General features: G+C 37.4%; 1 protein-coding gene across 1 annotated transcript in view; it reads left to right on the forward strand.

Moving 5' to 3' along the window:
• Positions 1-1,981, forward strand: part of UMAD1 (UBAP1-MVB12-associated (UMA) domain containing 1) — a 214,447-nt gene extending 212,466 nt beyond the window's left edge. Inside the window, exon 4 of the mRNA XM_027572954.2 lies at positions 74-1,981. Within this exon, the coding sequence (XP_027428755.1) occupies positions 74-331 (258 nt within the window). The 3' untranslated portion in view covers positions 332-1,981. The remainder of the gene's footprint in view (positions 1-73) is intronic.
• Positions 1,982-11,003: the final 9,022 nt, after the last annotated feature.

Here is an 11,003-nt window from a genome sequence, read left to right on the forward strand (position 1 = left end):
AACGCCCCGTTTACCACTACTAAACCTCAAAGTCCACGAGGTCTAAATGACTTAAATATATATGTATTTTTAGACTGGCAAAGAAAACTCATCCTGTGTGACTGTAGCAAGCCCCAAGATGGAAAATAAGGCAGGCCAGACTTTGGAAAACAACTCATTAATGGCCGAACTCCTGAACGACGTACCCTTCACCTTGGCCCCACACGTCCTGGCTGTGCAGGGCACCATCAGTGACCTTCCAGACCACTTACTCTCCTACGATGTCAGCGAAAATTTATCACGGTTTTGGTACGATTTCACTCTTGAAAATTCGGTGCTCTGTGATTTGTAATCTTTATGTCTATTTGCACTGTAACAGCTTTAAACAAAAGTTTGCCCATTTTATTTAACCTGTTTGATGTTCTTTGCCATTTCACTGCTTAAAGGTTCTCAGAAAAGCAAGGATCTTAAAGCAAAGAAAACATTATGTTCATTACTCTATTTGTTTAAAAGGTGGACTTAATTCTGCTTCCTTTCCCCCAGATAATAAATATAAAAACTAGGCTATCAAGGTTTTATGAAAGGAGCAGATTCCTTCAACCAGTCTCTCAAAATACAACCCCTCAAGTTTATCTTAGGAGAACGGTGAGAAAGAGCTGTGGCACTTTTCTTAGTCACCCTAACTCTGAAGTCTACGCTTAGAATGAGTGTAATTTCTCTTCTGTGGTTTGGAGGAAGCTTGAATTAATGTTACTCCCTTTCTTCTTCCACAATGTTTATGAATGAATTCAGAAAAAAAAAAAAAAAATGTTGCCAGTTAGCTTAATTTCTTCAGTCCCGATTTAGACACCGAGGTGGAAATGTAAAACTTTTCCTAAAAAGCAGTGGTAGTTTGCTGCTCCAGGAATGCTGTCCCTGCTCTGGATGCTATTTCTTTTGAGGGATACATGTGATACATTTCAGTTTCCTCAAAGCCATGGCAGCCCTTTCCACCCTGAATGGTTCCCGTGGGCCTGCCTTTGTTTTCTGCCTCGTTGCTACTCCAGAGCGTGTGCCGTCACTGCTTTCCAAAGAACTTCCCCTGCTTCTGATTCAGTTGGCATTTGCTCCCCTTACCACATATGTTCCCAGTTTATGAAGAGATCCACGTTTCCTTTCAACCTCTTTGCCTCCTAAAGAAAAGCATCTCATGATGATACATATTATTGTTGATAACACCCTTATTTAGAAATTTGTTGGCCACAATACAGATGGAAATGTTTTGCTGCTAGAAAAGCTGAAATCGACTCATTTCCAATTAGAGTGTAGGCAAAACACCTAACTATGACTTTTAGTTCTTGGCTATCCATTATTTATGCCAACTAAAGCAGTAAAGAACTGCCATTGGTCAATAAAATGTAAAGGGAAAAAGCAAATTGTGATAGAGTATTTTCCATGCATGCAAAATTTAAATCACATTTGTTTTGATTAGGAGCAATACAATTTATTGATTCTGTGCCAAATTGTAAGTATATTTTTCACAAAGATAGAGTGCCATAGCAAAACTAAACACTGTGCATAAAGGTACGTGAATCATTCGAGTTTTAATGTGTTGTGCATGTTTGTCTAATAAAGGTAGCATTGTCTTGATAAAAATGCCATATTATTTAAAAGTTAAATGAATATCTCTATTGACAAAAATACGCTTCATTTACAAATAATGTTACCACATGAGGTGAATGATTACATTAAATCTACAGTTTTCATAAAACATCAGTCTAGGAAATGTGACCTATTACTAACACAGATGTGAACATTTTATAGTAGTTTTTGTGAAAACATCCTTTTTAACATCCATGTTAATGTACCTTGAAGCTAAGTGTTAAGTATGTCATCAGTTTGTCTAATATATTTCTTAAATTTTGCCTGAAATACATTTCATTTATATTTATGTCTACCATCTTATAAATATGCTTGTATTTTCATTTGTCGAAAATAATTGTTATATTTAAATAAATGTGAATTAAAATAAACCGATATTTTGATTATTTTCAGATCCAGAAAAAAATAGTTTTCTTTACCTTCATATTTGAATGCAAGTTATTAATTCTTTGTGAGGCACATATTTAAGTATATAGTTTATGCAGTGCCACAAAAATATGAAATTTCCACTTGTATGTAAACTTTAGGGAATAACATTGAAAACGGTAAGATCACTAGTCCTGGCATAACAGAACTGTAGAGATTTGAAAGAAATCACATGAATATCTAGTTCTAGCTAGATCCCCATCATCACAAAATTTAGTAAGGACTAGTGTTCATGACCTTCTTTTAACAAAAACATTTTAGTTTTCTTAATCCTGTATATAAATCAATGTTACTATTTTAAAACTGGAAGAAACATTAGAAATCAGCCAGCCAATTTCACTTACCCAAGAGAAACCTGAAGCCCAGAGAGGTGCAATGACCTGACTCACCAGGTTAGTAATAAACATTGAATTCAATAGTGTTCAGAATTAGAAAGTATAACAAAGCTGTATGCTCTGGTGGAAACAGTTTGGGCATTTGAGGCAGCCAGACAGTTTGTAAAGGCTCACTCACAAGCTGTGGGACTTTGCTCAGTTCCCTCACTTCTAGTGTTCTTAGTTCCCACACTTGTTAAATAGTAATGGTATGCACCTTGCAGAGTTGTGTTAAGTTTTAGATGGTGTTTGTCAGATGCTTGGCATCATAAAGCTTGACTCACCATAGGTGTTCTGAGAAGGGGAGATGCTATAATTCTCATTACTTACCACACACGCACACTAGTCTAACAAAATGCAAAATACAATAGTCACTGAACTGAACATATCAAAGAGGCATATAAAAACAGCAATCTGCGTTTATTGTCGGTCTCTCCTGACCCATTATTTTTTTTCCATAGTAAATACCTAACTGTAAAAAAATTTCTAAAATATGTTGGTTGACTCTCTGCAATTCCTTAGTTAAGAATTCCCTACAGAACACTTTCTTTTCTCTCACTATCAAGCATCATGGCCATTTTCCTTAATACAAGGTATCACTGGAAAAAGTACAGTAGATACAGATTGTACAAGTGCTTTTACTGAATCTTATTTTTAGCCCTGAAATATATTCCAGAAGTTGCATATATTTTTTTTTCTAGCTTTCTTTAATGGCATTTGCATCTTTTCCCAAAAGCAGAATTAGAGAGGTAATTCTGACCAACTTATTATGGTTAAATTTTTGATTGACTGAACTTTTAAAATTGTACTATTAGGTATTAACAAAAGCACATTTCTTATTAACAGTTTCGGAAATCCGTAATTGTTTTGTTTTGTTAAGTAAACATTCGGTGACACCAATACTTTTTCCCCCTTTTCACAATAAAATGATAAATTGGAAACAGTATGAAAGAAATCTTTTCTAATTTTCCCAGAATCCTGATGTCTTATAATTCTAAAGTCCAGGTATGGAGTAGCAAAGAAATAATCTCATTCATGTTCTAAAACAGTGGTACATCGGACCTTACTCCCTTACCTATCATGTTAACAAATGATCAATAAATGAACATTGCTCTCAGTTATCTAGCAAAGATTGTTAATTTCAGAGATAATACATTGTCTTATTAATATGTCAGTAACATTCACATGAAATATAAGTATATTGGATAGGTGGCTGAAGGATGTTACATCTTTTAAAGCCATTGAGAAATAAGGGTTTGTGGACATTATCTTTTGAGCATTTGTGTCATACTACTAAGGGCATGACCTAAATATTATTGAAAAATCTGAAATTCCCAAAATAAGTATGACTCTGCTGATATTACATTGGCCTGAAAGATGAAGTATTCTTTTTTTTTTAAAGATTTTTTTTTATTTATTTATTTGAGAGAGAGAGAATGAGCGATAGAGAGCATGAGAGGGAAGAGGGACAGAGGGAGAAGCAGACTCCCCGCTGAGCAGGGAGCCCGATGTGGGACTCGATCCCGGGACTCCAGGATCATGACCCGAGCCGAAGGCAGTTGCTCAACCAACTAAGCCACCCAGGCGCCCAAAGATGAAGTATTCCTATGTGTTAGGAAAATGACCCTTTATGCCATGGGATTTGGTATATCGGTGTAGGAGAAAAAGAGACATGTTGATTAATATGTAGGAGCTCTGTTACAGTCAATACAGCAGTATGTTAAACATTATTATATCAACTTTTTATGTTAGGGTAGCTTTAGATTTATAGAAAAGTTACAAAAATAGTGCAGCATTCTGATCTATCTCCCACTTAGTGTCCCCTATTGTGAACATCTTACATTACTATAGTGCCTCTGCTACAACTAATGAGCCAACTTTGGTACATTACTATTAACTCAAGTCCACACACTATTCTGATTTCACGGTTTTCCCATCACGTTCTTTCTTCCCTTCTAGCATCCCATCCAGTAGAACACATTACATTTAGTCATCATGTCTCCTTAGGCTACTTTTGGCTATGATAGTTTCTTGTTTTTAATGACCATAACATTTTTGTGGAGTACTGGTCAGGTATTTTGTAGAATGTCCTTCGATTGGGGTTTATCTAATGTTTTCACATGGTTAGATTATGGGTTTTTAGAGGTAGTTTACAAAGATGAGGTGCCCTTCAATGAGATCATCTCATACCAAGGGTACGTGCCATCAACATGATACGCCTACTGATGTTAACCTTTACCACCTGGCCAAGGTAGTGTTTGCCAGATTTCTCCACTGTTAAGTAAATCCTTCCCCCACTTTTATACTCAAAATTTTGGCATTAAGTGATAAATCATAGCCCACACTCAAGCAATAGGAAGTTAAGCTCCACTTCCTTAAGAGGCAAGTAGCTACATCAATTATTTGGAATTCTTCCATATAAGAGATATGTCCCTTCTCTCCAATTTATTTATTTATCATTTTCTTATTTATATTGGGACTCATGAATATTCCCTCTTTTTTTCCCAAATCCAAATCAGTGGGAGCTAAGAAATATATTTACACCTTTATAAAAGTTAATAAAGGAAAATTTGGCACATTTTACATGGTGCACCTATCATTTGTTATTGGATATTATAAAATGGTCTATAATTTCCTCAGAATTCATCTTCCTTTAGATATATTTCTCCTTAACTTGCCATGACTGGAACTATATGCACAATAGACTTTCCCTGAGAGCTACGAGCACTGCATTGTAAGTGGAGCCTTCTTCCATACTTGGCCTTTCCCTACCTCTCATTCCCATAATGATTGCATTTTACACATAATGTCATTCTTCAGCAAGTGGTGTAGAGGCAAGATTATAGTGTAATCATTTTCCTCTCTAAAGAGCCAAGATAACTCATGATACACAGAGCTCTTCTCTACAATAGATGACTTTTTTTAGTAATCACAAAAACAAAGTTGTAGCTCTGTAAGTTTCTAAAGAAAGAAATGTTTCATTTTCAACCTCTAAGAAGTAGTTTTAAGAAGCAGTATGAGGAAATTCAGGTCATGATCCTACAGTCCCAGGATCGAGTCCCACATCGGGCTCCCTGCTCAGCGGGGAGTCTGCTTCTCCCTCTGACCTTCCCCCCTCTCGTGCTCTCTATCTCATTCTCTCTCTCAAATAAATAAATAAAATCTTTAAAAAAAAAAAAGCAGTATAAGGAAACTCAGTCTTCTTTCGGAGGGGGAGGTGCTCAAGAAACTCTAATTTTTAATTCTGATGAAACCAAATTGTGTGCTAAAACATAAAGTTGATCTCCAATTTCACTTGGGGAAAAAAAAATCAATCAAAGCAAAAAGCATCTTATTTTGTCCTTGGAAGAAACCTGAATATAGTTCTTTGTCAAGAATTTGCCCAGTCCCAACTTTAACCCCTACCAAGGAAATAAATTCCTTACAATCAAAGGTAAGGCAAAGGATAATTGCATCCAGAACAACCCATCAGTGCGCTAACTCTGAACCAGCCCCACAGACAGCATTTTAGTTACTACCCAGGCCAGAGAGAGAGTCAGACAATAGACTGTTTCAGAGGTCAGTTAAGGAGACAGCCTCCCACTTAGGACTGCTGCCAGGGACGTACAATCCAGTGTCTGACATCTGGGTTCTGCAGCTGCCAAGTCTGCCCCTTGTGTGGCCACAGGTGTTGGCTATAATTCTGAGACACGTGGGGAAGGAGGAACAGGGTAATGTCAGTTTCACTGTATGTATGTGTGTCTATGTGTACAGTTTTAATTTTAATCTTGTTTTTCAAAAGGTACATCATTGATTTTGTTTCAAAATTAATGTATTTCTGCATAATGGCATGGAACATTTGGGAGGCTAACAAAGAAGAAGCTTTTGTTCAAGAACAAGGGCAAAACAAAGCCAAGTTCTTACACCTATAGGGTACACCGTACACTAATATGCTGTGTGTGGCATTGTTAGCTTAGTCATTTTTTAAAAATTTTTTAAAAGACTCTATTTATTTATTTATTTGAGAGAGAGAGCATGAGAGGGAGAGGGTCAGAGGGAGAAGCAGACTCCCCACGGAGCAGGGAGCCCGATGTGGGACTCGATCCCCGGACTCCAGGATCATGACCTGAGCCGAAGGCAGTCACTTAACCAACTGAGCCACCCAGGCGCCCCTAGCTTAGTCATTTGAATAGGCCCTCTCAGGACTGAAAAGAAATAAAATGGATGCCAGAAAGCAAACAGGCAGTTGGTCTAAGATAAAACCTAAATACTTATCCTCTCCCAGTATCCACCCCCACTGCAACATCCTTGTTTGGGATGCTCACAAGAATTTGTGTTTACCAATATGTGTATAAATACAGCCTGGAACACACTGTATCTACTTTTCTATGTCACACTATACCAGTAAACATCAGTTAACACAGCTTAAAGAAGTAACACAGGAGACTTATCTCCTATTTGGGGGGCAAATCTAGAAGTTCCTACCTCAGTTAAGTATTTGAGGTTCCTAACCTAAAGATATGGGCAGTAGTAGAAATGAAGATGATTAAGAGAAGGGAATGACACTGGTAAGTCAATAGTCAACATTTAAAAATATAGATATGTCTATACCTCCATAATTAAATATACACTTCCTCCTTGTTTTGCCTAACTTCATAGTCTGAAATTGAATTTAATAGAACAAGAAGGAATCTTCAGATTTCATCTTCTCACTGAATCTCTTCTAAGGAGAAATGTTTGAATCGTTAAGCCAATGTTTCTGTACCTGTTAAAACCAATGTGCACTATGACTTTTTTTCACTGTATCTCCTATATATTTTACCAGTTTAGGAGCATTTTTGACAGGTTCTACTTTATATTTTCTAGTACAAAGACAATAGGTAAATTGAATATACTTTTTCAAAGTACAGCCACAACCCCATTTCCCTTAAGAATCTATGCTCTCTGATTGATGTTCCATCGGACTTACGCTTGGGACATAAATCTTCGACCAGGCTCTGTTGAATGAATGAGTGAACCAATGAAATAAACCATTAAATTATCTATAAAGGAGACTTCCCAAAAGCAGAGGAATAGAATTTTGAAACTTTTGTAGTTTTTCAGGCCCCAGTAAGTTCCCCAAATTATCATGCTGTATTTATGCAGTTGAAAATAATGCTTAGTTTACCAAGCCTCTACAAATTGTGCCTTTTGTCTGTTTTGGGTATTCTCCATGTTTTTCAGGTTGTGTTTTCCTCTGCCCATAATGACTATGTATGTTCTCATGATGAGTAAGAACTGATTCTAGACAATACAGTATATTTTGGTGCTGTGGATTAACTCATTTGAGGTTTTATCTAGCTGCCAAGTTTCCCTTGTGTGTTCTTGATTATTTTTGCATATATTTCTGCCCCAGAATTTATGAATCCTACATGACCTACCCTTGAAAAATGTCATCTTTCATATGCTTTCCTAAGCACATTTGAATATTTCAAATGCATTTGGTTTAGATAAAAACATTTTTCTAGGATCAGTAGTACAACTTTCCTTTAGAACTCTTCTGTATCTCTGTCTTACATTTCCTACCAATCAATTCTCTACCGTCATCGTCATAGGAACATGTTTTTAGATCCTTTCCCTCGAAGTCCAGCTGTAAACTCTTTTTCCATCTATTTGGAGTCAAGTTTCTTGAGTGGTCTATTTTTGTATCTGCACTTCCTTACTTTCTGTTCACTCATTAACCCCCTGTAACCTGGTTTCCCATCCTTGGTTAGAACTCCACTGAACAGCTTCATATGGCGCCACCTCCAACCTGACAAGTGCCTTATACCTAGTTCTTTGAGGCAGTCCTCCCTGTCGGTTACTTCCAGTGTCCTGAAATTGTCTTCACCCTTGATTGCTGTGACACTTGCCTTTCTAGTTTCCCTTCCCTCTCTGTGACCATTCCACCTCATACCACTGGGGACTTCTTTTCCTCCATTCCATCCCTAAAATGTTGGCTCTCTTCTGTTCCCTGTCTTCTCTGCACCATCATATTCGTGCCTGCCTGCTTCTGTTTACACCCAAACTGATCTCTAGCCCAGAACTCTTCTTAAGTTCTGCATCTATATACACTGTCGGTTATCAGACATCTCTCTTGATGCTTCCTCTCAGCTTCTCGAGCAAGACCAGGGTAGCCGTTGTTTGCATCTGCTCTACACTCATTCACATCCCACCTCTTCTGCTTCCATTTACTTTGGGGAATTCCTTCTTCACTCCATATGGTCCTAATGGGAAACAGCACACTTGTTCCCAATCCTGAACCCTGAAGGGGCAGAAACCTGGTTCAGTCGGCATCCCTCTTACCAACTGATACTAATGTAAGCAGAAAGCAGCACCTCTTCTTGCTGGATACTGACAGCCAGCTTTCCCTTTGTGTTTCCAAGTCCTGACATATCATCTGACACCCTGGATTACCCAGGCAGGAAATCTAGGAGTCTATCCATTCTTCCTTCTTACTGTGCTCCATACTCAACTGCTGATAAACTTTTGTGAATTATCTATCATAAAGACATGTCTCTCCAATGTGTCTGTCTTCTCCATTCCTACTGCTCCTACTCCAGTCGCTGTCTTCATCATTTCTCCTAACTGATCTCCCTGCATCCTCTACACTATAGCCAGAAAGAACTTCTTAAAAAAATAAATTTAAAACCCTTAGTAGCTCCCTGGTATCTAGAGAATTGAAGTGCCTGAAGGCAAATAAGGGCCTTCAATTGCCTCTCTAGCCTCATCTCAAATCATATCCTGTGTGCTCTTCCCTAGCGAGCAGAACACGCCATGCCTCCTTCACCATCCTCACATTCTGTTCTTTGTGCTTGGAATGCCCTGATCTTCCCTTCTAAATTTTTTTTATTTATCATTGTTTGTTTGTTTTCCTGGTCATAAAATATTTATTAAGGTTTACTTTAGGGAATAATAGCAAATATAAAATTCAGGATAACAATATGAAGTAATTTAATTTCAATCCTTTCAAAGTCAACCCAGCCCTCAATGCTCGGCAGAAGTAAAACCACTGGTGAGACTCACTAAAAGCAGTTTGACAACTCCAGAAGAGGCTTTTCGTGAACATTTACAACTAGAGCATCTGAATACCTCCTTTAAGTGCAAAACCACACTACAGTTATGCAGTAGCAATGCCTTCATATGGTTCTCATTAGTCATTAGTAGTCAAATCGCATAAAACACCAGAAAAAACACACAATGGAGCTCACAAAATATGCTTAAAAATGAACCTGCCCTTGCAAAACACACACCATAATGGAAGAAGAGACATTTTTTTAAAAAAGTACTATGCACAGTATAGGAGCTGTGTGCATTCCAACAATCTCCAGTGAACTAATCTGTGGCTAAATTATTTTACAAGGTTTCATTCAAGTATCACCTCCTCTGGGAAACCTTTCCTTATTCCTCCTAAGCTAGATTGGATATCCTTCCACATTCCTTTACTATCCTTTGTTCTCTCTCTCTTTTTTTTAAAGATTTACTTATTTATTTATTTGAGAGAGACCAAGAGAGAGCAGAGTGAGTGAGAGAGAACATGAGTGGGGGGTAGGGGCAGAGGGAGAGGGAGAAGCAGGCTCCCCACTGAGCAGGGAGCCTGATGTAGGACTCAATCCCAGGACTCTGGGATCATGACCTGAGCCGAAGGCAGACGGTTAACCAGCTGAGCCACCAGGTGCCCATGTTCTCCTCTTTCAAGGTTCTTGACCCACAGTACTGGCATTGTTTGTCTAAGGGGTAACTCTGTGAATGGATCCTAACCTGTATTTCCATGCTTAACCTGACGCCTGACACATAGTTTGTGCTTGATATAAGTCAGTCGAATGGGCAAATCATTGAATTACCACTGATTTGAGAAAATGTATAAGGTTCTTATCCCATCTACATTAGAATTTGTCCTTGTGTTGTGTTAGAAGCCTTTAGGCAACATTTTAGATGTTCATACTGGAATATGCTATTTCCTTAATGTTCCCAAATTTGTATCCTAAATAATTTAGCTTAAATTTTTTGAAAGTAGAAATGTACCTTTTGTTTGGTTAGCTGTATCAGTAACATACAATAAAACTATTTTGTATTTATCATAACCTTTTAGACAGTGTTGATTAACTCTTTAAATTTTGGAGGTACAAGTGACTATGACCCCTTGTAACTTGGGTTTTATTTTTTGGTTTTCTTTAATGTACACATAGAGGGAACTTTCTTCTGCCTTCTATTAAATTGACATTGATTAATCCTAATTAAATTACATGGCTCTTTTTAAATCATGGATTTTTGTAGAATTAAACATATAACATAAAAATTGAATGCCTGATGTTTTAATGGGCTGCGGCATTTTGTTTTCACGTAACCTAACCTTACTGAAGGATGTGGAAATATTAACCCTTTTGATAGTGGTCTGCATTCTTGAAGAATAGCTCATTTTACTTTTGAGGAAAAACAAATAATTATCTGAGGAAAGAAGACTCTCATGTTGATTTTTCATGCAACCAAAGCAGGTCCTAAAATATTCTTTAACTGGTCCATTCGTTTGGTAGCCAGTTTTCAACTTTTTAATTACTGTAATGAATTATAATGATTTTGTACAAT

Source organism: Zalophus californianus, chromosome 12, assembly GCF_009762305.2.
Source record: "Zalophus californianus isolate mZalCal1 chromosome 12, mZalCal1.pri.v2, whole genome shotgun sequence".
In the NCBI taxonomy this organism is placed as follows: domain Eukaryota; kingdom Metazoa; phylum Chordata; class Mammalia; order Carnivora; family Otariidae; genus Zalophus; species Zalophus californianus.